Below are 27,302 nucleotides of genomic sequence, written 5' to 3'. Positions count from 1 at the left end.
TCAAAGCAGATTGTCAAGAATGTCATCCTATCATTATTGAGTACTGTTGTGCTAAAGTCTGCTTTCACACATTGATTGAAGATGGAAACATGAGCGAGAACACCTTATCACCTTTTCTGTTGGTGTTTTTGTTTCACAAGTTGGGGACTACTAGGTTTGGTGTTTTTTTTTTTTTTTTTTTAAAATCAGGGATCAAACCCAGGGGCACTTAACCATTGTGCCATATTGCTAGTCCTTTTTATTTCTTATTTTTAAATTTTGAGGCAGTATCTTGTTAAGTTGCTTGGGTGTCTCACCAAGTTGGGGAGGCTGGCTTTGAACTTGAGATCTTCCTGTCTCGGCCTCCTGAGCTGCTGGGATTATAGGAGTGCACCACCACACCTGGCTATTATATTTCTCTGAAATTATGGAAATATCATCCATTTGCACTGTTCAGTATGATAGCTACAAGCTACATTTGGCTGTTGAGGGTTTAAAATGTGTTATATATTTTATGATAATTAAATATTTTTTATTTTTAATCTGTTATAAATTACCTTTTAAAAAAGGTATTCTAGGGCTCGTAGTTCAGTGGTAGAATTCTTACCTAGTATGTGTGAGGCACTGGATTCAATCCTATAATTATGTTTATCTACAACTAAAAATTTTAAAAAAGGGTATTTAATATTAAAATACCCTTATATACTGGGATAAAACCAACTTTCTCATGATATTAAAGTGTTTTTTAGATGTAGATGGACACAGTACCTTTATTTATTTTTATGTGGTGCTGAGGATTGAACCCAGAGCCTCACTCGTGCTAAGGCAAGTACTCTACCAATGGAGCTACAGCCCCAGCCCTCTAGTAATATTTTATTCTTTCAATTTACTGTGGGGTCTGGTTAGCTAATATATTGAAATTTTGTATCTGTTAGTAATGGGGGGCTTATAATTTTTTTCTGTTTTGTTATATCAGAGTTATTCTAGCCTTCAGAAATAAATTGGTGAATAGTATATTTTCTAGAAGATGTGTATGATATTGGATTGATTAGCTTTTTGCCAGTTTTATAGAACTCTCCTGTAAAACACTCTCTGGGCTTGATGTAGAAATTTAAAGTCTGATTGAATTTCTATAGGATAACTGTGTGTGTATGTGTGTTTGCATTATTTCTTAAGTTAGTTTTGGTGAGTTAATTTTTGGAAACTTTTCTGTTTTTTTTTTTTCCTTTGGTTCTAGGATTGAACCCAGAATCTTGCACATGCTAGTCAAGCAATTTACCACTGAGCTACATCCCCAGTCCTTTTTGTTTTTTATTTTGAGAGTGACTTTGAGTCCTGAGGGTGGTCTCAAACTTATGATCCTTCTGCCTCAGCCTCCCAAGTAGTTGGAATTATGTGTGCTACCACACTTGGTGATTCTAAGTGTTTTAAACTTCCATTGTAATATATTTCTTTGAGTTATGAGTTCTGTTGAAGTGCTTAAAAAATGTAACAATATTTATGATTCTGCTATGATTGATTTATAGAATAAACTGGTTCTCTTGTCAAACAATAGATTTTACTGAATGGTTGAAGGAAATGAATGAAGCATGGTGATCAGTTTGGTTTATTTGATTGTATGTTAGGAATTAGATTTCCAAGACATAATGATTTACATTACAACACTCTACTGATGCACAAATGTCACTTCTGTTAGTGTTGCTATTATCAAACTAATTTTCTTCATCAGAATATCTTAAATTAATGAAACACTGTTACATTAAAAAAGAAAAAATTCCAGCCAGGCTTGGGGGTGCATGCCTGTAATCCCAGTCACTTGGGAGGCTGAGGCAGGAGGATTGAGAGATCAAAGCCAGCCTCAGCAACTTAGCCGGGGCCCTAAGCAACTGAGTGAGACTTGTCTCTAAATAAAACATAAAAAAGGGCTGTGGATGTGGCTCAGCGTTGGGTGCAATCCCTGGTACCCACCCCCCCACCAAAAAAAAGAAGAAAAAAAACCCATTTCAGATATAAAGGGATTCTAAGCCTTTTGTGTATATGGTATTAATTTTTGAAATTTGTTATGTTTGTGGCCCGCATAGCAGGTTTTAAAAATTTATTTATTTAATTATTAAATTTTGGTACTGGAGATTGAACTCAGGGACACATAACCACTGGGCCACATCTCCAGCCCTATTTGAATTTTATTTAGACACACGGTCTCATTGAGTTCCTTAGCCCCTCAACATTGCTGAGGCTGGCTTTAAACTCCTAATCCTCATGCCTCAGCCTCCTGAGCAGCTGGGAGTATAGGCATGCACCGCTTCGCCCCGCCCTAGGTTTTTAAATAAACATTCTGTTGTGGAAGAAAGTTCTGTAATGTTGAGTGCTACATATTTCTATGAAACTAATGTGCATAGCATTCTATGGATGACTAATTTCTTTATTCTCTTTCAATTTTGCTATTATCTGTGCTTATAAAAAACATCTTTAGCCAGGTGTGGTGGTACACATCTGTAACCTCAACTACTTGGGATGCTGAGGCAGGTGGATCACAAGTTCAAAGCCAGCCTCAGCAACTTATTGAGGCCCTAAACATCTTAGCGAGATCATGTTTCAAAATAAAAAATGGGCTGAGGATGTGACTCAGAGGTTAAGCACCCTTCAGTTCAATCCCCAGTACCAAACCAACTCAAACCAAGCAAAAACTCCCTTTGTATCTGTCTCTGTTACTTCACATTAATGTACTTTAGAAAAGTATATACTTTTTAATTTAGAGTCAAGATTGATTGGTTCAGTATAGTGTGTGATTTATGTTTGTTTCAGGTGTGCCCTTGAATATTCTGGTTATATTAGCAAATTTAAAAGCACTGGGTATTAGCAAATTTAAAAACAGTCCTGTGGTTGAAAATTGCTATCTCCTCCTTCTGATTTTCAGTTTTGAATTATGAGTGAAATTTAGTCACCATTTTTTTTTATTTTGGAGAGTTACCTATTCATATTTTTAGCCCATTTTTCTTCTAGACTCTTCATCATCTTTCTTATTGCGATATAAAATTCCTCTTTTGCTACATGTGGCACATTGAGGAGACTTACAATTTGCATACTACTTGAATACTTATTGTTTGACTTCTTTCAAAATGTCATTTGCTTTAGAAATGGATGATGGACCTTCTCGAAGAGATCATTTCATGAGAAGTGGATTTGCCTCAGGGAGGAGTTTGGGAAACAGAGGTAAGATCTTTGTTTTTCTTTAATCTCCTGGACTTTTGGATAATAGAATGGCTTTCATGTATTTTATAACTCCATGTATAGTAGTTTTTTTTGGGATAATGAGTTCATTTTTTGAAATGTAAATATTCTTTTTGTTGTTTTATTTCTTTGGGGGGTAGTAGGACAAAATTAAATTGATTGGACAGATAGATTAGTTAACAGATTGGTTGGGCAGATGCTCCACATAGCTGTCTCTTCTTAATTTATGATTATTGATTTCTTATAATTCTTATAATTTCTTATAATTAACATGGGAGGAATGTAAAAAGCTTTACAGAGCCAGATGAGGAGGACTCTTGATATATATCATCTATATATATTTATTTATTTTTTGGTACCAGGGATTGAACCCAGCGGTGCTTAACCATCTTTTTAATTTTGAGACAGGGTCTCACTAGTTTGCTCAGGGCCTTGCTAAGATACTGAGGCTGGTTGCACTTGCCATCCTCCTGCCTCAGCCTCCTGAGCTGGGATTACAGGCGTGAGTTTTGTATTTCTTAAGAAAAGGCATTATGGGAAACATTTCTATTAGTTCATTAGTATTAGGTTTATGAGGTTATTTTACCAAGCTTGGGTTCTTAAATTTTACTTTTAGAATTGCCAACATTTTATTTGACAGCTGGTAACACAATGAGATACCTTCCTATAATTCGTTTATTTAGACTTCATAGTAAAATGCTGAAAATATTCTAAATCATTTTTTATAGTGCAATAACATAATTAGAAACTCAAATTAAAAATCTGTATGACTTTCTTGGCATGGTAGCTAATTCCTGTAATCTTAATGACTTGGGAGACTGAGGTAGGAGGATTGTAAGATTGAGGCCAGCCTGGGCAACTTAGCAAGACTCTGTCTCAAAATATAAAAAAAGGGTTGGGGATGTAGCTCAGTGGTAGAGGACCACTGTGTTTAATTTCTGATACAAAAAAAAATTATTTTTTTAGGGGATTCCATAGCTAGGGCTATTTAGTACTTTTAAACATGCATAATACTTCTCCTTAAATTTATTTTTGAAAGATTTTATTATATTTCCAATTCCTTTTTCATCATTGGAATCTAAAAGTTAATATGTGTTATTTCATTTGACATTTGGAAAACATAGTTTCTATTTAGATACAATGAACACAAATTTGAATTTTATATTTGGATATGGCCCTTCTAGTTGACTTAATTTATATTTTAAATATGCATACATATCTTGCTTTTAAAGCTTACATGTCAAGGTATGCTCATTTGGATCATGTAATTAATTGTCGCAAGAGGTTCAGATGTGGGCTTTGTTAACTATTACTAACAATAAAAATAATAAATACCTTAATAGTATACTTAAGAATATTTTAATATTTAATATTTTAATATGTTAATATATTTAGATAATTTTAAAATTATAATTTTTGAAGAACTTATGTGATACTTTTTGATGTAGACTTCTGTTGTTGAATAGATCCCTTTTCAGTGACAAAACCACCACTTAGATTTTATCACAAATCATTTTTATATATTTAAAGTTGAAATACACATTAAATCCTGATGAGAACTCTTCTGAATGTCAGTACTTTAAAAAGTTATTTTTATACTATATATACAATCAGAAATTCCTAGATCCACGAGTATTACTTCTTTTCCTTATAATTTGTCTGACATATTGCTTCAATCTCTGGTAATTTTTCTGAGTATAAGTTGTACATTTAGTGAAGTGTTTTTAAAAATTGTCTTAATTACCTAACATTCACTTTTTATGTTCTGTGGAGTATGGCTAAGCAGCTTTAAATTCTTGAATCACATACATCTTTAAGATCTGATGAAAATACTCAGTCGGACGTATACAAGTTTGCACTGATTTTAGGAATTTCAGAGAGTATTATAGAGATAGGTACAGTAATTTGTAAGAATCACAGGGAATAGATAAAATTTTCCTGGTGATATTTTAGAATGTCAGTTATGTTGTTTTGGAAGTTTCTAGTGGTTCTTCTTTCCTTCCTCTTGTTCTTTCTCAGTTTTTTTTTTTTTTATCTTCTATGCTCCTTGACATTGCATTTCTGCCCTTAAGTAGCTGTTGTTTTTGAGATGGGGTCTTACTATATTACTAAGACTGGTCTTAAATTGCTGGGCTCAAGTGATTATGCCTTAGTCTCCTGAGTAGCTGGAACTACATGTGTATGCCATGGTGCCTGGCCAAGATTTTTATAATTTAGTGGTACAGAAATATGTGAAAAGAAGTATTACTAAAAAGAGGTACAGATAGTTTGTTATTGAGAATGTGGAAGAAGGATTATGACTGGAGTGCTGAAGGGCTTTACAGAAAAATTGATCTTCTGAAGGATGAAAAGAATTCTAGTAGGAAAACTAGGAAAGCAAGGAATACTATTCCAAAAGAACAGCATGTATGAAAGTACACAATACTAGAAGTTCACAGTGTGAAGTAGGAGAACTTATTTGGTGTGATTTAAAATGTTGATTGTTCAGAATTATGCAGTGGGAAATAAAGCTACAAATGTTAATATAGGCAAATAGTAGTAAGACACAAGAAGATGTGAAGTTGAGTGGTATTGAAAGCTGCTTTTCTTTAGTCCCTAATTTTAATTTTACTAGTATTAATATTATTAATAAATAGAGCAGTTAAAAATCAGAATAAGAGTAAAAAGTTTTCAATAGCAATAACTCTCACAGGGACAGAGTATAATAACAAGGTCTGTCAAGGTGAACATTCAGCATATACAAAATCATGAAATTTGTTTTCTGGTTAAAGGACTCCAGTAACATAACAAATAGTAGAAACCTGTATTTCACTAGCAGTAGATTTATGTTTGTATATTGGTTTTGTTATTTTTTAAAAAAGCTGCAATTAATTTTAAGTTCTTATACTGTTCTTTTCCTGTCCTTGAAAAATCCCTTTACCCCAAAGATTTATTTTATCCCCATTTTTTATTTTTTGTCTTTTTCTAAGTGCAGCTGATAAACTTGACACAAGGCAAAAATCTTAGTAGAGCCTGAATGAATTCTCATTCAATATCTGTATGTATAGTTAGTTGTATATGGTTTATCTTAGTTTAAAGGGGTAACTACTGAGCCACATCAATGACAGGCTCTTGCTGATTTGCTTAGGGTCTCACTAAGTTACTGAGGCTGGCTTTGACTGTGTTTACTCTCCTGCTTCAGTCTACTGAGTTACTGGGATTACAGGCATATGCCACCACTGATGTGCTTAATTTTATGTTAAACAGTTTGTCTAAATTTTTCAGATGCTGGCGAGTCTAATAAAAGAGAGAATACACCCACAGTGGGCAGTTTTGGAGTTGGAAAAGGTTTTGGAAACAGAGGTAGGTATTTACTTCTGATACCTTAATAATAAAAACTTGAGTTAATCTCAAAATTTTCAGTTTTTTGGTTCATAATTCCCTCTAATATACATAGAAAATATTTGTCTTTTTCAAGAATTTATGAGGATCACAAGAAAGTGAGTGCTTTTACTTTTGTAGTTGTAGTTTAAAATAGCAGTTTGTGCTGCTTTGGATGTTCATGCATTTTTTTTTTAACTGTCTCCTGCTCCCCCAAACAGCCATGTTCCTTGTTGCAACTTCTCTTCAGATGGATTTATCCTACTCAATGAATCTCAGTTCTTTAATACTCGCCAACCTCTACCAAGAAATCCATTTTAGACGATTCTGAGTACTCATTTTTAGTTGAGCCAGCAACCAGTAGTTTGAAATTATATTTTTTCCTTAAGAACTTAAAAAAAGTATAATTCAGGCAGAATTTATGATCAAATCTAATAATGTGTAGGTGAGAGACTTTCCCAAGATTTGGGAAACTTAGCACTGACTTCTCTTAGAGGAAGAATGAGGAGGGAGCAGCACTTGTAGAAGGTTTTAGAATATAGTCTTTTCTCAAGCATCTTCAAACACTGCAAATATTTAGATGAGTGAAATAATTCAAATTAGATTTTGTGGAACTATATTCTTTCTCTAGAGATTATCTTTATATATTTTAAGATAATATATCTATCTGTTCCAGGAAAAATTCTTCTGTTATTCAATCATATAGCAAGGTTATAGGGTACCTGGTTTTTATATACTAGCTTTGTATTAAAATTTTATGGAATTTTATTGCTGGAAGGGACCTTAGATTTTGTTTAGTAATATTAAGAGATGTTAAGTGAGGGGCTGGGATTGTGACTCAGCAGTAGAGTGCTTGCCTCACACGTGTGAGACCCTGGGTTTGATCCTTAGTACCACATAAAAATAAGTAAGTGAAATAAAAGTATTGTGTCGAACTACAACAACAACAACAACATAATAATAATAATAATAATAATAATAAAAGAGAGATGTTAAGTGACTACACACACACACAATTTTGTGTTCAAATTGGGTAGCTATCTAAACAGTAATTAGTTAGTCCTTGTATTAATGGAAGCCCAAATGTAACATACTTAAGTATTTTTTCATTTACATACCAATTGGCAGGCATTCCATATTGACATTTAATTTTAAAGGTATGTATCTTTTTTTTTTTTTACTTTTTTTGACAATGGGGGTTATGGTATGTTGCCCAGGCTGGTCTCAATCTCATAGGCTCCAGTGATCAGCCTATTATAGCCTTAACCTCTCAAATAGCCGAGACTGTAGTCCTAAACTTCACATCATGCCTGACTCCCTGAGTATTTTTGCATTAAAGGTAATTTTATTAAGATTCAACATTTTTTAGTTTTATGGAAGATTATGGATGAATTTTCCTTAAATTAATTTTAAAGACGTTCTTTTATGCTCCAGAGATGTATAAATCTTAGACATAGGTGTTTATGAAATGATAAATTTGAAAGCAAATCTTGATGAAAGATGTTGTTGTTGTTAAATCATAAACTAGAAAAATTAACAGGATTTCCATGTTACTGAGAAGGGAAAAATTATCATGCATTGGATTATAATTTAGTTGTCTTTTGGTAGATGAAGAAATTGTGAGTTAATTTGTAAAATTTAAAATTTTTTTTGTATTTTGAAAAGAAAGCTTATAGTTGTTATATTGTTACCCTTGTCTTGCCACGTACGCACTGAGGAATATAGGACATTTGGTGAAACAAAATTGGCTTTAAAAAAAAAAGGTGTTTTTGACCGTAAGATAATGGATCTGATAAACTTGACACAAGGCAAAAATCTTAGTACAGCCTGAATGAATTCTCATTCAATATCTATATGTATAGTTAGTTGTATATAGTTTATCTTAGTTTAAAGGGATACCATAACTCGTCTCTGCAAAGGTGATATTTTTAAAGCATAGAAGTCCAGGAAATTGCTTTCAAAAGTTTGCAAGTTTCATTTTATATTGTTTTTAGGTTTTTCAAATAACAAATTTGAAGAAGGTGATAGCTCTGGTTTCTGGAAAGGTAAGTTCATTGTTTTTGTAGTAACTTCAAAAAGTGTTAACATTAAGAGCACATGCTAAAGAGAAATTAAGTATTTTAATCTGGACCAGATGTAATTTGTTTAAAGACAGTTTTTATTTATGAAGCAGCTATATCTGTGGATCTTGCCAAAGAATTATTGGTTTGTAGATAAAGAATTCAGGCCGCCTAATTTGGCCTAGTGCCGCCTGCCTCAGTAAATCTGAGAGTTCAACTTTTGAATGCTGTGCTACCTTTAGAAAAAAAATGGGATAGTAGAAAGAGCAAATTCAGAATTACAATTACTCTCCATATATAAATACAGTTTGGGACCATTTACACTTAAGTCTGAGATTCGTGAATCACTGCTGAAGTTAAAAAAACATTTTTGTCAAAGGTACTGACATTCTGGTTTGGGAGAATAGAATAATGTTATCAGAATATAGACATAATTAACATTGCTTTCCTAAAAATGATTGTGAATATTTGGGTGAGGCTTTGGAACTTGTGTTTAAAAGCATCCCTCATGATTATGATATATCCTTTATTTGATAACCACTGAGTAGAATCTTTATAGCATAAAACACTTTGGAGTAATTTGCTACTTGCTAATTGAATGATGGTAGAATAAATTGCTTAATCTTTCTAAAGTCATAGTATTATATTCTGTAGAATGAAGACCACCACCCATTTTATAGGTTGTTAGGCAGATTAAGTAAGAATTCATGTGAAAGAAAAGACAAAACTCAGTATCAGATACATTTGTGGTTGTCTTGTTTTTCTTCATTAAATGTTTGAGGCTTAGGCTAGAAATATAGTTCAGTGGTAGAGTGCTTGTCTAACAGAAATAAAGCCTTGGATTTGGTCCCTAGTACCAAAGTGGGGAGAATAAAGTTTGAGGCTTGATCTTACTAAACTCAAAGACTAGACCTGATTACTTAAAAACTCTTTTGAAATGAGGTTGTATTTAAATATCTCAAACTATTCCCAGTCTCGTTCTCTTTGCTTTTTTCCTTTTCTGTTTAAATGAAAACATACGTAACAGAACTAGTATTTATTATAGAAAAAAAAACCCATGTTTTTCTTTACTGTTTCTACTGTTTCTATTCTAACCTCCCAACTTTTAACCCACTGAATGTTTATGATTATTTCCACTTATCCCAAGATCATTCAGTTATCCCAGTTCACTCCTTCCTAGAGATGGTAGGCCAAAGAACATATGAGCACATATTCCAGTTTCTCCCAGACTTTTCTCCATAGTGGTTCACTTTCTTCTGTTTTCATTCTTAGTTACCCTAAAAGAAAAAATAATATAAATAGTTCATATTCTTTTGTTTCTAAAAGTTTTGACAAACTCAGGAGGAGATCATGGTAGAAGTTTTTACTTGTATATACATAATGTTTTTTGGCTGTTTTTTTCCCCTGTTGTCTAGTTTTCCTAGGCTGGTATAATGTAGTGATAAGGAGTTCAGGTTTTAGAGTTGGAAACCCTAGATATGAGACCCAGATCCATCTCCTGACAGTTGTATTACCTTGGATAAAGCGTTGAACCTTTTTTAAAATTTCATTTTCTTTAGAATTATACTTCATAAGGTTTTTGTGAGAATTTAAAACACTGATACAGTGCTAGGATTTAGCTCAGTGGTAGAGTGCTTGCTTAGCATATGTGAGATCCTGGGCTTGATCCTCAGCTCTGGGAAAAAGAAAATTAGTACAAAACAACAGATGTAGTGGCAGGAGGATTGTTTGAGCCCAGGAGTTCAAGGCTAGCCTAGATACCATAGCCAAGACCCTGCCTAAAAAATTAAATGTTAAAATTAAAACTTAATTAATTAATACAAATAGGTGCATTTAGAACAATGCTATATACATACTAAGTTCTATTGGGTTATTGTTTTTATATTATATGATAGATTATAACTAATTTTACATTCATTATCTCATTTTCTTTGCTTTATCTTCTAGCTCTATAGAGATTTTTTTCTTTTCATATAATAACTTTATTTTGAAATAGTTTGATTCACAAGAAGTTGCCAAAATAGTACAGAGAGTTTTCATATATCCTTTATCCAACTTCTCTGAAGGTCATTATTCTGTTTCACTTCCCAGGGTAGTCAAAATAAATATAGCTTTGTTTTAGGGATATAGTTGGTCAAAGAATGTATGTAAGACTCCTTTATTCTTGCCAGATTCCAAATTAATCAGTATCATTTTTTCTTTAAGGCAACAAATGTTATTTATCATCATTATTTTAGGGCCAACCTTCTAAAATTCTTCATTTTCTGCTTATCTCCCTTACATTAAATCTTTTCCAAGAAGTTGTCTTGTTAGATGACTCCTTAGGAACACTTGTCAGTTGTCTGCCACAGCTCAAATAGCCTGTAACTAGACCTCTCAGTTATTATTTTTGGTAAAATTAAAACATTAAATAGATAGTGCTTTTACACAGGAATTTTGCTGATAGCCTACAAACTATTTGGTTACTTTATATCATCGCTATTAAAGTTTTCAGTTATTAAACATTAATTACATGTACAAAGATCTCTTTTTCTTTCTTTTTTTGGGGGGTATCAGGGATTAAACCCAATGGTGCTTAACCACTGAGCCACATCCCCAGCCCTTTTTGTATTTAGAGACAGGGTCTCAATGAGTTACTTTGGACCTCACCAGCTTGCTCAACTCAGGATCCTCCTGCTTTAGCCTCCCGAGCTGCTGGGATTATAGGTTCCTGGCTACAAAGATCTCTTGAAACCATAGCTAGTTCTCAAAGTGACTTTGTTGGAATCTTCAGGAAAGCTTAGAACTTTTAAATTTTGAAAAATCACTCATATCTTATTGTCACTCTACTTTTTTTGGAATAAACTCTAGGAGTAGGGCCTGTGCATTTATGTCTGACTAATTCTCCAGGTAACTCCTAGGGAGCCTCATTCCATTGTTAAAAATGCGTCCCCCGCTTTTTAAAAAATTTTCTTCTTTTTTTTTAGTTGTTGATAGATATTTATTTTATTTATTTTTATGTGGTGCTGAGGATCCAACCCAGTGCCTCACACATGCTAGCACCAAGCCACAACCCCAGACCCTAAAAATCCTGTTTTAATGTTACTTGATAATATTGTTATAAATAGAAAAGCCAGGATGTCCTTAAATTATTTCATTAGGATGAATGAGAAGTGGGCATGTATATATAATAAAGCATCAGTTTCTCAGTTTTTAAAAATGGTAAATGAGAGAAAAATAAGATCATAAATAAAACAGTCATGTGTTTCTAGTGGTCTGTGGTTCACATTTGAGAGTCACTTGATAACTGTTTAGATAACTGTTATGAAATTTTTATTTTGGGGCTTGTTTTTACTAGGATAATACTTGGAAAATAGTGAGTTTTCAATTATATACTTAATGAATAATATTTAGAAACATTAGGCATTTTCCATTATTAAAATGTTTCAAGAATTAAAATGTAACTTTCCATTGTTAAAATTATTTCAAGAGGGGCCGGAGTTATAGCTCAATGGTAGAGCACTTGCCTAGCATGCATGAGGCATTGGGTTTGATCCCTGGCACCACATAAAAATAAAAACAAATAAAATAAAGGTATTGTGTCCATCTACAAGTAAAAAAAGAATATTAGAAAAATTATTTCAAGAATTAAAATGTTTTATGAAAATGTTTTGTTTTCATACTAATTTATCTGTGACAGTGTTATTTAGATATTATGTTTCTAAAGGAAATTATTTGGATGCTATTCACATGTTTAATTTTTATTCAAGAGTCTACTAATGACTGTGAAGATAATCAAACACGGAGCAGAGGGTTTTCCAAGAGAGGCGGTAAGGATAGTGTTTTGGAACAATTTATACTTGAGACAGGGATACTAAACTGATAAAACTGATTTTTAGAGAAGTTGAAAAAGAAAAATTCTGGTGGTAAAACCCTTTAAGAAAAATACCTTGGTGCATATGTTTTGAGCATTTAATAATACTTACGAGAATATTCAGTAGGTGCCCCTTTTTCCACTTTCTAACATCACTGAATATTTTTTCCCTGAGATTTCAAGAATGTGTTATAAATTACAGAACAGGGATGTTGTGAAATTTCTATCATGGTTAAGATGGAATAGGGGATGTGTTTGTCTTTGAATAGAGTCGCTGGATATTTGGAGGAGAAAAGAAATTTTAGATTAGTTTTTGTTCAAGTATAGCAATATTCTACCTTACTCTACTAATTCTACTTTTAATGAATTTGAGATGAAATCGTATAACAATTATCATACTTAATTTTCAATTATATATGGAGATATGTTGACAAAAGAACAACAAAACCCATAAAATCTATAGTGAAGTTACTGTAAAATTGCTACAGATGTGTTGATCTATGATTAAAGGGCCTTCTGTTTGGGACAACATAGTAGTTAGATGCATCAGTGTTTTGCTGCAACTTGGGAACATTGTTTTTCCCATTACATGGTTAGCTGGCTGAATAGTAGACTTTCCCTAGTGAAGTTAGCACTGGATTTCAGAATGAGGGAAGGCTGTTTTCTGAATTGAATCTTAGCCCTTTTTAAAATTTTTCATTCTGAGATAGGACTTGCTGAGTTGCTTAGGGTGGAACAGAAGTTTAAGGAAAAAACAGACCCATCTTTTTGAAATTCTTTTTTTTGAAAGCAATTCTTGACATTAATGAAAAATACTGCCTAGATTTTAAAATTTCTGATTGTTTACAGAGGACAGTGAATAGCTTACATTTATTTTAACTAAATTAGTATGATTCATATTTAAGTGAGGCAGTCAAAAATCATTTTTAAATGTGTGTGCTTGATTATGACTTAAAGACCAGTGTAGAGTGATTAGCAGGGACATAGTCATTTTACAGGGTATTTCTGATTCCCATTCACTGTAGACATATATGAGAGGGTATTAAGTTAGCATATAGTGATCCCTTAGTAAATGCATATTTATTGTGAAGCATGGCATGACACAGGTACACATATTAAAAGCACATAATGCAGTAATTTTTTGGTAAATCAATCACACCTAATGTTCACCAGCATCTAGGTCAGGGAATGGAAATTACTAGCACACAGAAGTCCCATTTCATACTTATTTTCACTTACAACACCTCACCTGAAGGTTTACCTTTATTATTTAAAAAAATTTTAAATTTATTCTTTTTATTTAGTTGTCAATGAACCTTTATTTTATTTATTTATATGTGGTGCTGAGAATCAAACCCAGAGCCTCTCACATGCTAGGCAAGCACTCTACCTCTGAGCCACAACCCCAGCCCGGTTTACATCTTTTTCTTAGCAGTGTAGATTAATTTTGTCTGTTTTTATACTCAGTATAAAGGGAATCATACAGTATATACTGTTAAGTGTCTGGCTTTCACTTAAGATCTTGTGAGATCCACTGATATTATTGCTTACAATTTTAGATCATTATCATTGCTGTATAGTATTGTTTGTTTCAACTATTCTAATTATGAATATTTGGATTACTTCTAGTTTTGTGCTATTACAAAAGTATTTCTAGTATTTTGATGACTTTTGGTATATACTCAGAAGTAGAATTGGTAGGTACCAGGCTTTGTATTTTTTAGCTTTGATAACAATTAAAAAATGTTTTCAGTGTTTATACTAAGATATTGCCACATCCTTAGCAATGCACTTGACATTTTTTTTTGTCTTAACAATTCTGCTGTGTATCCTATTATTTTTTTAATTTGCAATTTTTGGTATACTAATGAAATGTTGAGCACTGCCATTTGGACAGAACCTTGTGAAGTGTGTTAAGTCTCATGCCCATTTTTCTATTGGACATCTTTATTTTTACCTTTTTATTTGTAAATGATAAAAGTTACAGAAGAGTTTCAAGAATAGTATAGATAATTCCTGTATGGCATTTATGTTGGAGGTCTTTTGGTTGAATAGAAGTTATTCATTTCATTTTAATCAAGCACAATTTACTATCTTTGTTTAGTGCCTTTTTTTTTTTGATACCCAGAGGAGCTTAATCACTGAGCCACATCCCTAGCCCTTTTTAAAATTTTTCATTTTGAGATAGGACTTGCTAAGTTGCTTAGGGCATCGCTTAGTTGCTGAGCCTGGTTTTGAACTTGAAATCCTCTTGACTCAGCCTCCCCTAGTCACTGGAAATTTATTTTTATATAAAAATTGAGGTATGCTTTTTCCATATGGGTGGATATCCATTTATCTTAATGTCACTTATTGAAAAGACTCTTTCTTCCAGTGTATACTAGAGGCTGCTTTTGTCCTTAACTAGTAACAGAAGTATATGTATCTGTTTTTAAACTTGGCTCTATTCAAGTGATCACTTCCTCTATTTTTGCTCCATTGTTACATAATGTAATTACAGTAGTTTCATAATAGGTCCTGATATCTGGTAGTGTAAATCTTCCAAGTTTACTGCTTTTTATGATTGCTTGGGTTATTCTTAGTCCTTTGCAATTTTCATTTGATATAATCAACTTATTCATTTTTAGAAAAAAAACTTGGTTTGGACTACTGTAATAAAATATTTCAATTAGGGCAATTTATAAGTGACATAAATTTATTTCTCACAGTTTGGTAGGCTGAGAAGTCCAAGATCTAGGCACCAGCAGATTTGATGCCTGGTGAGGACTCATTTCCTGTGTTCATAGATTGTGCATTCTCATTCTCTCTGTCTTTGCATGATGAAAGGGACACAACGGCTCTTTGGGGCTTTTTTTTTTTTTTTTTTTAAGAACATTAATCCTGTTCATAAGGACTGAGCCCTCAAGACCTAATCACTTCTCTAAAGACCCCTACTTTCTGTCTCATCAACTTGGGAATTAGGATTTGAATGTGAATTTTGGAGGGAGGCAGCCATTCAAACCTTAGTAAAAACTTAATGGCATTTTTTTGGGGGGGGTTACATTGAATATGTAGATTAATTTGAGGAGAATTAGTTTTTTTGCTATTGTCTGTCTTTCAGTCTGAATTTACCCATTTATTTAGGTCTTTAATGTTTTCTAACCATATTTTGTAGTTTTCACTGCTGAGTCCTCATACATGTTCCTATACTTGAGTTTTTGATATTTTGTGATGCATATAATTTTTATTGAGCTAACACTTCATATAACATTAAGCATTTTTAATTAAAAAATTTATATATATATTTTTAGTTATAGCTGGACACAATATATTTATTTATTTTTATGTAGTGCTGAAGATCAAACCCAGTGCCTCTCACATGCTGGGTAAGCACTCTACTGCTGAGCCACAACCTTAGCTACTAACATTCACCATTTTAAAGTGTACACCTTAGTGGTTTTAAATACATTCATTCTATTGTGAAACTATTTTCACTATTTCCAGAACATTTTTTTCTCCCCCAAAAGAAATCTTATACAGGTTAGCACTTAATCCCATTTGCCCCTCTCCCCATATCTTCTAGTCTACTTCCTGTGGATTTGCTGATTCTAGATATTTCATGTAGATGAAATAATTCAGTATGTGGTCTTGTGTGTCTGGCACACAAGTTTGCTTGGCATAATATTTTCAAGATTTATCCATGGTGAAGTAGATGATAATACTTATTCTTTTTAATGGCTGAATAATATTCCTGTATGGATATATCACATTTTGTTTATTCTTCAGTGAAGATATTTGGGTTGCTTCCATGACTAATATTGCTATAAACATTTATGTACAAGTTTTTATATGAACACATGGTAACTTTTGTGTTTAACTTTTTAATGAAAAAAATCAATTGTTCCAGCAATTCAAATTGTTTTCCATAGCAGTTGCATCATTTTACATTCCCACTCTCAATGTATCAGGGTTCCAGTTTTTCCACACCCTTACCAATACTAATTGTGGTGGTTATGATTTGCTTTTTATGGTGACTGTAATGTGGAGCAGTTTTCCAGTGTGTTTATTGGACATTTGTGAATCTTTGGAGAAATGCCTGTTCAGATCATTTTAACAATTGGGTAATTTTATTTTTTTTGGTGTTCTGAGATTATGTACATATTCTCAATATGAATGTCATCGGATACATGGTTTGCAGATATTTTCTCTTCTTTTGGGTTGTCTTCATCATCTTGTTGTATTTTCTGAAGCCCAGAACTTGACATTCTTTGCAGTCTAATTTATCTTTTTTTTTCCCCCTTTTGTTGCTTGTGCTTTGAGGCGTCATCTAGAAACTGTTGCCTAATCTGAGGTGTCAGATTTTTGCCTATGTTTCTTTCCAAAATTTTGTAGTTGTAACTCTTATCTTTGATCCATTTTGAGTTCATTTTCATTTATAGTGTGAAGTTGGATGTGATTATTTTGCCTGTGGATATCCAGTTTTCTCAGCATCATTTGTTGCTCTTATATAGATGTGTCTAGGTGCCAATATGTTTTGGTTTATCTTCCTTTGAGTTGAGCTTCTTGGGTATGTAGATTGATATAATTAGATTTGGAAAAATTTTAGTTGTTATTTTTGTGAAACCATAATAGAATCTTGCCATTTAACTAAAGTGTACAGTTTGTGACATTAAGTACATTCCAGTGTGTGCAACCATTACCATTTTCATCACCCAAAGAGAAACACTGTATCCGGGAGGCAGTTAACTCCCCATACCCAATCTCTGGTAGCCTCTATTCTACATTCTTATAAAATTTGCTTGTTCTAGGTATTTCTTACAAATGGAATTATACATTATCTGTCCTGTTGTGTATAACGTATTTCATTTAGTTCCATATTTTCAATGTTTATTCAGGTTGTTGCATGTATCAGAGTTATATTCCTTTTTATGGTGAAATAATATTCCATTTTACATCTTTACTATATTTTGTTTATCCATTCATCTGTTGATGGACACTTGCATTGTTTTCTGTTTTCGGTCATTGAGAAAATAATATCGAACATTCATCTATTTGAATCCCTGTTTTTAAGTCTTTTGGTTATGTAACTTAGAGGTGGAGTTGCCAAGAAATGGGACAAAAAGTTAAAATGCTACAAAATTTCCTTTTTTTTTTTCCTAAATGTTCCCTGAATTGTTGCAAACCTTTGATTCATTATTAGAGTTGGAAAAAATTCCGAAGTTTGTTCATTTTTTTCTTGCCTTTTTGGAGTAGTCAAAATCTGGAGTTGCTTTGTTCATTGATGTTAGTAGTGATGCATATTACACCACATTTTTCCATTTTATTTGTTTGATAGTGTCTAAAAACAATTGAATTTTATATATCACAGGTTTATATATTGACCTCATTAAATAAATTTATGGTAAGTACTTTTCTTAAATATGTTCATATTTCTTTTAACCAGACATTTTTTTTCTGAAGATTGTTACCAAACATCTTCTGGAATTATAAGAGATTGTCAGTGGTCCCTTATAAAATGCAGAATGCGGGCTGGGGTTGTGGCTCAGTGGTAGACTACTTGCCTAGCGTGTGTGAAGCACTGGGTTTGATTCTCAGTACCACATACAAATAAATAAAATAAAGGTCCATCAACAACTTAAGAGTATACCTCCAGAAGGACTCCTGTTACTTTAAAAAAATGTTAATGTCTAATGGGGGTGTAACAGTGATAGAATATCTACCTGGCATGTAGGAGGCTCTGGGTTTGATCTGCATCACTGCTCCTCCAACAATTGGTGTTATTTTATGAAAATGGCATTAAAAGTGGTTAATTTCAAAATATTTCAATGATGCAGAATGGTAAAGAATATTTTATTACAAACATTTTGTATGTTACTACCCAGATTTAAAAAATATTATGTCATATTTTTTTCAAAGCCATTAAAAATTAGAATTGTTAGCCTAAAGGATGGTTTAACTTTACATTTTATGTTGATATCTTCCCAGATATAATGTATTTTGATATATATTATATATACTTCCTATCTGTATTTTTATATAAGGTTAAAAATATGCCTATGTTTTATGACATCTTTATTCATAATTTTTCAGATTTTTGTGTTGAAAGTGTGGCTGTAGTTCATTTATTTTTGGGGTACAAAGGATTGAACTCAGGGCCACTTGGCCACTGAGACACATCTACAGCCCTATTTTATATTTTATTTAGAGGCAGGGTCTCACTGAGTTACTTAGCATCTCACCTTTGCTGAGGCTGGCTTTGAATTTGTGATCTGCCTGCCTCAGCCTCCCAAGCTGATGGGAGGCGTGGGCCATCTCACCTTGCCTAGTTCATTTATTTTTAATTTTGTATCTTATTTTTCCTTTCATCCTATTTATTTCAACAAGGATAATTTTTAAGATTATGTAGAATACAGGGATTTTCTGCCTTCCCTGAAAACAAGGCTTTGCAGAATTGATTCTATGTAATACTCATGTTGTTTTCATCTCTAGTTATTAGTCTTATTATATAACTCAGAATAGGCTTCAACTCTGAAGGGAAAGAGCATATTTCTTTAAATGTGTGAGTTTTTTCTCTATGGGGGTATTAAGATATATATATATGAAAGATGCTGAGGCATTATACAGGCTAAGACAGGGAAGGTAGATTTAAAAGGACTCATTTTGTATTTACAAAAAAAGAGTAGTGATTAAAATAAAAAAACAGTGGATGGGTTAGACAGATTAAACAGATGAATTATTCAAATCAAAAGAGTTGAGGAAATTTCTAACTTGTAAATGTAAAATGTGAAAGTACTTAACAAATATGGAAGATAAAATATAAATTGTTCAACCTAAGTGATTTTCATTTTATTATATTTTCAAATTTTATATGTATATTTTATACTCTTACAAAGTAACTTATACCTTAAAAAACAGAATCCAGAATATAAACTTGTTTTTTTTTTAATTCAGATATACCCTGACAAGCTTTCTTAAAAGATAATGGGAGCTGAGGTTGTGGCTCACTGGTAGAGTCTTGCCTGGCATGCGTGAGGCACTGGGTTGAATCCCTAGCACTGCATAAAAATAAACAAATAAATAAATGTATTATGTCTATCTACAACTAAAATAATAATAATAATAATGGCACAGGGCTGGGGTTGTGGCCCAGTGGTAGAGCACTTACCTCACGCATGTGAGGCATTGAGTTTGATCCTTGGCACCGCATAAAATAAATAAATAAATAAAAATAAAGGCATTGTGTCTATCTACAACTTAAAAAAAATGAAAAACTATAATAGCACAAATAAGTAATTTAGAATATAAAATCAACTTGATATATACTGTTGACAGATTGAGGAGTGTAAGGTTTAGGTGATGCAGAACTGTGAATCTACTTTTAATTATTTCTGTCATTTTAAAATAGGCTATTAAAACATGCACAATCTGCTGTCAATAAGTAGCATGTATAGGACTTACACTTTTATTGAGCATCCTCTTTAGGTGTGAATAGTTGCAAATGCATAAACTAAACATTTTCAATTTCTTTATTTCCTGTCTAGTTGACACTTTGGTTTAGAATTGATCTGGTTTTGCCTTAGGTAGAATCAAATTTTACTTGAACTGTTCAATAGTTCTGTTGGTTTTTAGTTGAATTAAAAATGAATAGCTTAACAGGAATTGAGATTTTATATGTGTCTACTTGGTCTGTACTTTGATTAAGGTATTTGTCTATTGGGAGTAAATATAAGCCTATGATTAATTAATCCTTTTGTAGGTTGTAGAAGTTCAGTTAATGGTTCATTTGTGGCAACTTTCAGTGTTTTAAGTAACAAGTTTTTCTTTTACTCGTATTTAGTTTTGTTCCTCAAAGCCAGCAGTGGGTTTTTCTCTTCATAGCCATATCTATTTATATTAGTAAAGTCTTTACATTTATGATCAATTCTGGCTTTTCTTTTTTTCTTTTTCTTCCATTAATGTCTTAAAGAGTATTTACTTAATGCTATTGAATTATGCAAAACAAATCTGGTTATCATGTCCACAAGATTTCTTTGTTATTATTGTTTTGTGTTGTTCTTGTGTGTGTGTGTGTGTGTTTTAATATTATAGGCTATCAAGATGGAAATGATTCGGAAGCTTCAGGGCCATCCAGAAGAGGTGGAAGAGGTAGTTTCCGAGGTTGCCGTGGAGGATTTGGTTTAGGAAGACCAAGTTAGTAGTGGATTACAAATGGTGTGATTCATTTGTTAAGAAGGAAATGATTTTTAAAAAATCACATAAAGTTGTTATAAGGATTAAATGAAAATATTTTAGCACAGTGGCTTATGTAAATTAATCACCCATATCATATAACATCATTTTTAGATATAATTACATATTGGTTAAATTGGAATATATGAATTTTTTCAGAAGTTTTATGTGACTTAGTTTTTTAGTATTGCATTTTGTTAAGTTTTTTAGGGCCTTGGTAATATGGCTTACCTTTTCAGTAGATGGCCTTCTGTATGGCTCTACATTTCAACATATGTGGCTTCAACCAATGTGGCTTTCTACCTTAAAATTTCTCCAGCCATAATTTTTTAGAGCTAAGGTGCTGTCTTCATAAATGACTGTTGGAATACATGTGTCTCCTAATAGAAGATTATAGATTAGTGGTTTTGTAAGCTAAAAACATCAAATATTTGCAATTATGATTTAATAAATGTGAAACAGATTAGTAAATTGTCCTACTTTTTAAAAAAAACAAAAAACAAGCAAAAGGTCTGTATAGGGCTGGTTAAGATTAGATTTGGCAACGGTGGGAGTAGGGATGCTGTGCTGGAGAATAAGCAGTGAAATGATGCAGTGTGAAGTTTCTGAGGGCACTAACAGTGCTACTTTTGGCAGGAGATTTATCTTTTGCTTATATTTTGAGATAGCATTGGCCCTAACTTATTTTATAAAAAAGTTTAAAATAAAATGTTTTCAAAACAGTAATTTGTAATTGAAGGATATAATTTATAGAGAAATCCTTTCTGTAATACTTTGAAAAATACTCATTTTGATTCTTGTTAAACTATTTTAGCCCATATATTTTAATTTTTAATACCATAACTTGACCCTTTTTCTTTTTACTAAATGATTAAAAACTTCTTTAAAGTAATATAATTATATTTTCTCCAAATCAAGGTAATGAATATGACCAAGATGAGGGGACACAGAGGGCTGGTAGCCTTTTTGGTTCTAGAAGACCAGCATTAAGTGGTGCAGGTAAGAAATAAAACATATTACTCAATACTAATCATATATGCCCTTAGCACTATTATTAGTAAATATAATATACATATTTATACTAGGTTGGTTCCTGATTTTCTCTGTTTTAGATCTTTAGGCAAAAATACATGAATCATTTTGCCTTCCCTATAAAATATGTGCACTGTAAATTATTTCTTTTACATTGTATTAAAAGATTTATTTCTTGTAATTTGAAATGTGAATTATACCTTGATGTTTGGCTTGGTTTCAAAAAAAAGTTTTTAAGTTAGGGGAAAATAATTTGTGTGATTTGAAGAAAAAAATGAAAAGAATTATTGATGAAAGTGTTCATATGAGAATAATGTTTAAATTCAATCTAGAGAAAAGAGGGTTAATGGATGGGGAACCCTAAGTAGTTACAGTGTATTGAACAGAAATAGCAATATAGTGGATGTGCTTGAGTGGGAGCTGTATTTTCTCTAAATATTCTTCAAAACGATGCCTTATAGGTAATGGTGACACTTACCAAAGCAGAAGTGGCAGTGGAAGTGGTCGAGGTAGGTTCTTATTTGGTTTACCTGACAAAGGTTAAAATTTTTGTAATCTAAATTTAAGTTTTGGTTTAAAGTAACTATTAATACTTCTGTACACTGTGAAGAGTATAAATTTACAAAGCCTGTACTGGAGAGTTCCTCAATATGTATAGGATATTTTCTTTCTGATTTAGCAGTTCCTTATATAGGACTTAAGTACTATAGATATGTTTATAAATACTCATACAAGGACATTCATTGAGTCTTCATTTATACTAAGTAAAAACTGAAAATCACCCAAAATTCATCAATAAATAATTGTTGAAATATAACTATAAGATAGGGTATTGTGCAGATGTTAAATATTCAGATGTATTCATATATATAAATCATTATTAAAATATGCTTTTCTTATGGAATAAATATTTTATTTGGTCTAAGGGGTAGAGTCGGTGTATACAATTTCTTATGCTGAAGATTTTTTTCAGGGTATAGTTATGTAAATGTCATATAAAAATAAAAATGGTTTTCAGATTAATAAATCAGTAAAACTTGTTTAATGTATTGAAAGATTATCAGTAGTCATTATTAGTCTGAGAGCAAAGTGACCCCTCTACCAGCCTCTTGGATTCCTCAATATAGATAAAGATCTTCCACAAATATACCCATCTTATGTGAAGGAAAGACCTTACACAAGACTGTGGACATAAAGAAAAAGGAAATAGAGAGCTCATATGTTTTTTTTTTAAAGTCATTAGCTGATTAGCTTTTGAATCTAATGCAGTCATAATACCTAAAAGTGGCACAGTAGATGAGTAGTTAACTAAAAATCAGGAAGGTCACTTACAGAAAAGAAAATTAATAAGCCTGATTGCTCTTTAAAATCCATCAATTCGTGAAACTGTCTTGCTTACAAGGTTGGTTTTTGGCACATGTTGATTAATTAGGGTTATTCAGAGAGACAGAACCAACAAGAGATGGATGTATGGATGAGAATTTATTAGGGGGATTGGTTCTTATGATTATTGGAAATAGAGAAGTGGCCACCTCCACGCTGATAATGTGACTCAGTCCAAATCGAAAAGCCTCAGAATTTGGGTGGGGGGCTTCTGATGCAAATCCTGGAACCCAAAGGCTGGAGAACCTAGACTTCTGATAACTAGGGGTAGAAGAAGGGTGGCCATATTTAGCCTTTCCTTTGCTTTTTTGTTCTTTCTGGGCCCTCTGCAAATTGGATGGTGCCTGACCACTTTGGCTGAATGGAGAATCTTTCTCTGTGTCACTTATTTAGATGCCAGTTTATTCTAGAAACACTGTTATAGTCATACCCAGAAACAGCACAAGGTAGCATAGTCTCATCTGTATAAAATCACGATTTTTTAAAAAATATATTTTTTAGTTGTCATTGGAACTTTATTTATATGCAGTATTGAGAATGAACCCAGTGCCTCACACATGCTAGGCAAGCACTCTACCACTGAGGTACAACCCCAGCCCCTAAAATCAGCATCTTGAATACTAAGGAAACATAAAATGTATAATGTGCTTTATTACTGAACCCCAATATTTTATTTCACTTTTTTTTTGTTGTTGTTGTTATTACTGGGGATTGAACTCAAGGGCACTTGGCCACTGAGCCACATCCCCCAGCCCTATTTTGTATTTTATTTAGAGACAGGGTCTCACTGAGTTGCTTAGCACCTTGCTTTTGATGAGGTGGCTTTGAACTTGTGGTCCTCCTGCCTCAGCCTTCGGAGCTGCTGGTATTACAGGCATGTGCTTAATATTTTATTTCTCTTAATTGTCTCTAGTGATATTTGTGAGAAGGGGCTTTATAGATACCTGTTCATTTTCAGAATTTGTCCTTTTTGTGGACAAGCACTGAAAGTAAAGATGCACATAGCTTTTCATCTTGACCAGTTGTCACTATTAATTTCTTTAACAGGTGGTTACAAAGGTTTAAATGAAGAAGTAATAACAGGCTCTGGAAAGAGTAAGTGTTATTTTAGATAAAGTATTTGATTTTAGGGCTGGGTGATGTGGCTCAAGCGGTAGCGTGCTCGCCTGGCATGCATGCGGCCCGTGTTCGATCCTCAGCACCACATATAAACAAAGATGTTGTGTCCACCAAGAACTAAAAAATAAATATTAAAAATATTCTATCTCTCTCTTTAAAAAAAGTATTTGATTTTATAGTGAGATTTCTTTTATCTCCAAGTTTTTAAAAGTATTTCTCTTTTTATTTGATCCTTTAAGATTCTTGGAAGTCAGAAGCTGAAGGAGGAGAAAGTGGTGACATTCAAGGTATATTGATATTTGTGTGATCTGTACAAATGTAAAATGTTTAAAAGAGTAAAATTTTTAAAATTCTAACAGTGGAAACTTTAGTGATAAGCAGTATGAAGTTCTACAGTATTTTAAACTTGATTTTTATCTGTTTCCTTTAATTTTTTTCTTTTAGTCTGTATAATATAAATTGCATTTTATTTGAATTTCTAGGCCCAAAAGTGACCTACATACCCCCTCCTCCACCAGAAGATGAAGATTCCATCTTTGCACATTATCAGACAGGCATAAACTTTGACAAATATGATACTATTCTTGTAGAAGTGTCTGGACATGATGCACCACCAGCAATTCTGGTAAGTGTATTGTTTCTGTATTATGTAGCAAACTTTGATTTAGAATTATGTGTTATGTTTATTAAATTGATAATACAAAAATTCACTTTTAGTTTTTAATGTCTTTGGAAATTTAGAACCATGTCTATCGTCTTCAGTAGAATTAATTGCTATGTCAAAACAGAGTGACATGGAAATTTTAAAAATTTCCGTATCAGAATGGGAATTTTTAAAAATTTGCTAAAAAAGGATACTTTTTCTAGAGATTCAATATTTTTCCATACTAAGTGTGTAGAGAAGTTTATCTTGGAGTGAGTTTTTTTTTTTAAAGACAGTTGGGGACACCTGTATGTTCTATTAATTGTAGTAATGAGCCCTTGTTACTGATTAGTTTTTCATTTCACACAGGTTTTTAAAGGAGCAGAAAAAGTTTTTAGAACCACTGTTTTTGGGTAAAGCTTCTAATGCTATTCAGTAATAATCAATAGGCTCTGAATGTTTACTTTTGAGTGGGGACGTATTGTTAACTTTAGTATTAAAAGTGGAATTAATAAAAATGGAAAACTGCTTCAAATGGAATATGTTTATGAATGACATATGTATGATATGGATTAATTCATTGCTTCTTTTTTCTTTTTAGACTTTTGAAGAAGCTAATCTTTGTCAGACATTGAATAACAACATTGCTAAAGCTGGTTATACTAAACTAACTCCTGTGCAAAAATATAGTATTCCTATTATACTGGCAGGACGAGATTTGATGGCTTGTGCTCAGACAGGGTCTGGGAAGACTGTAAGTCATTATCCCAAATGTGTTTTGCCCTTTATCCAAACTTTATTTATTTTTGTTGGTTCTTTGGTTCTTCTGAAATAGCTTGAATCTCTTTTGTTCAATAGAAGTTTTATAGGTAATTTCAGTGAACTATCATAAATATTCATGTTTTCATTTCTGATTTCTGGTTTTATATACGTCTAAAGGAGTTTTGAATTATTTCTAAAGTAGTGTTGAATTTCATGGGTGCTTAATCTACTTCTAAGTGTGTTCAACTCATTCTGGTACTTACCAGTATCTAAAACAAAAGGATTGAAGGTGAAGGCACCAGAGGTATAAAGCATTGTGAGAGACAGAAAATAATTTGTGATATATGATATAATCTTGGAGTCAAAAGAATAAAGAATGAGAAACAACTATATGCATTGTCCACAGTATAAATGACCTCAGATCATTTCTAAAAGAAATAAGATGAGATCAGTTGATTTTAGGATTACTCTGGAAGGTTTATTTGTTAAATTGGGTGTCATGAGATGAGACTATTATTTCCAGGATTATAGAGTCCTGGTTCATACCATTTTAGCCTTAATCAGTCTCCACATCAGAATGGAAGGGAATATAGAAGCATTGTATAACATAGCAACTGATGAGTGACTTAAACATGGCTTTGGAGGTAGATTTTAGTCTTATTTGCTTAAATGAGAAACTATAACACAAAATTTCTCTTGTCTAGTGTAACTTTTCAGTAGGGTAATGTATGTAGTGATCCAAATGATAATTTTCAAATTTTTGCTCTGCCTATGGACCTCCTGATAATTTTTTGCTTCTCCCAAAGGAGTAATAACTGATAGAATTTGGCATCAAATTATACCTACATTTCCCTTTATAAGTAAATTAATGTTGATCTGTGTACATATGGGTATGCTTATTTTCTTAAAAGATTGAAAAATATTTTGATGTGATGATTAATTTTATCAAATATTTTATGTTGTATAATATGAGCCTAGAGACCTAAATGTTAACTGGTTGACATTGTTGTCATTTCTCATCCCTAATTTAACAGCAAGATGGAAGAATAATCTTAATGGCTACAAGGGCATGAGGAATAGCTTTTTGTAGGGACAAAAGTGATGCACTATAAGTTTATAAATTAGGCAATTTAACTCCTAGGCAGCTTTTCTCTTGCCCATTTTGGCTCATATGATGCGTGATGGAATAACTGCCAGTCGTTTTAAAGAACTGCAGGAACCAGAGTGTATTATTGTAGCACCAACTCGAGAATTGATCAACCAGATTTATTTGGAAGCCAGAAAATTTTCTTTTGGGTAAGTATAATCCACAAATGTCATTCAAAAAATAATTTTACTTAGAATTTTTTCTCACTCTTGGAAGGAATTCAGTAATAGCATTCTCATGCAATTTTTAGCATCACTTGATTGAAGTATACTTTTTATAATTTTACTTATGAAATTCTTATTTTTTAAAAGAAACATAACTATTTAAAATTAGTAATAGATGCAGGAAATAAGAAAATAGTGAAAATATTGGTCTATTGTGGTAGCTTTTAATGCATATTTTAAAATAAACTTGGTGGATAATTATTCTTTATAATTCCATAATGTGGAAAACTACTTTTGGATTATTAGACCTATTTTTTAATGATTTTAAAATTTTCATATGTATACATTTTAATTATTTTGA

At 32.4% G+C, this 27,302-nt stretch overlaps 1 protein-coding gene across 3 annotated transcripts in view; it reads left to right on the top strand.

Annotated features, from left to right (window-relative positions):
• Ddx4 (DEAD-box helicase 4) overlaps positions 1-27,302 on the top strand; it is a 52,845-nt gene that overhangs the window by 8,872 nt on the left and 16,671 nt on the right. The window contains exons 4-15 of one of the 3 annotated variants that reach the window (XM_040273142.2): positions 3,115-3,192; positions 6,475-6,552; positions 8,565-8,615; positions 12,380-12,439; positions 20,551-20,607; positions 21,610-21,690; positions 22,185-22,232; positions 24,154-24,201; positions 24,465-24,512; positions 24,708-24,850; positions 25,470-25,622; positions 26,772-26,926. In XM_040273142.2, coding sequence (XP_040129076.1) covers positions 3,115-3,192; positions 6,475-6,552; positions 8,565-8,615; positions 12,380-12,439; positions 20,551-20,607; positions 21,610-21,690; positions 22,185-22,232; positions 24,154-24,201; positions 24,465-24,512; positions 24,708-24,850; positions 25,470-25,622; positions 26,772-26,926 — 1,000 coding nt within the window. Of the gene's footprint in view, positions 1-3,114; positions 3,193-6,474; positions 6,553-8,564; positions 8,616-12,379; positions 12,440-20,550; positions 20,653-21,609; positions 21,691-22,184; positions 22,233-24,153; positions 24,202-24,464; positions 24,513-24,707; positions 24,851-25,469; positions 25,623-26,771; positions 26,927-27,302 lie in introns of all 3 variants that reach the window. The other 2 variants (XM_040273141.2, XM_078016392.1) reach the window with 2 other exon arrangements.

The sequence above is a fragment of the Ictidomys tridecemlineatus genome, chromosome 1 (genome assembly GCF_052094955.1).
Source record: "Ictidomys tridecemlineatus isolate mIctTri1 chromosome 1, mIctTri1.hap1, whole genome shotgun sequence".
Classification (NCBI taxonomy): Eukaryota; Metazoa; Chordata; class Mammalia; order Rodentia; family Sciuridae; genus Ictidomys; species Ictidomys tridecemlineatus.
This window is presented reverse-complemented; position numbering and strand designations above follow the sequence as displayed.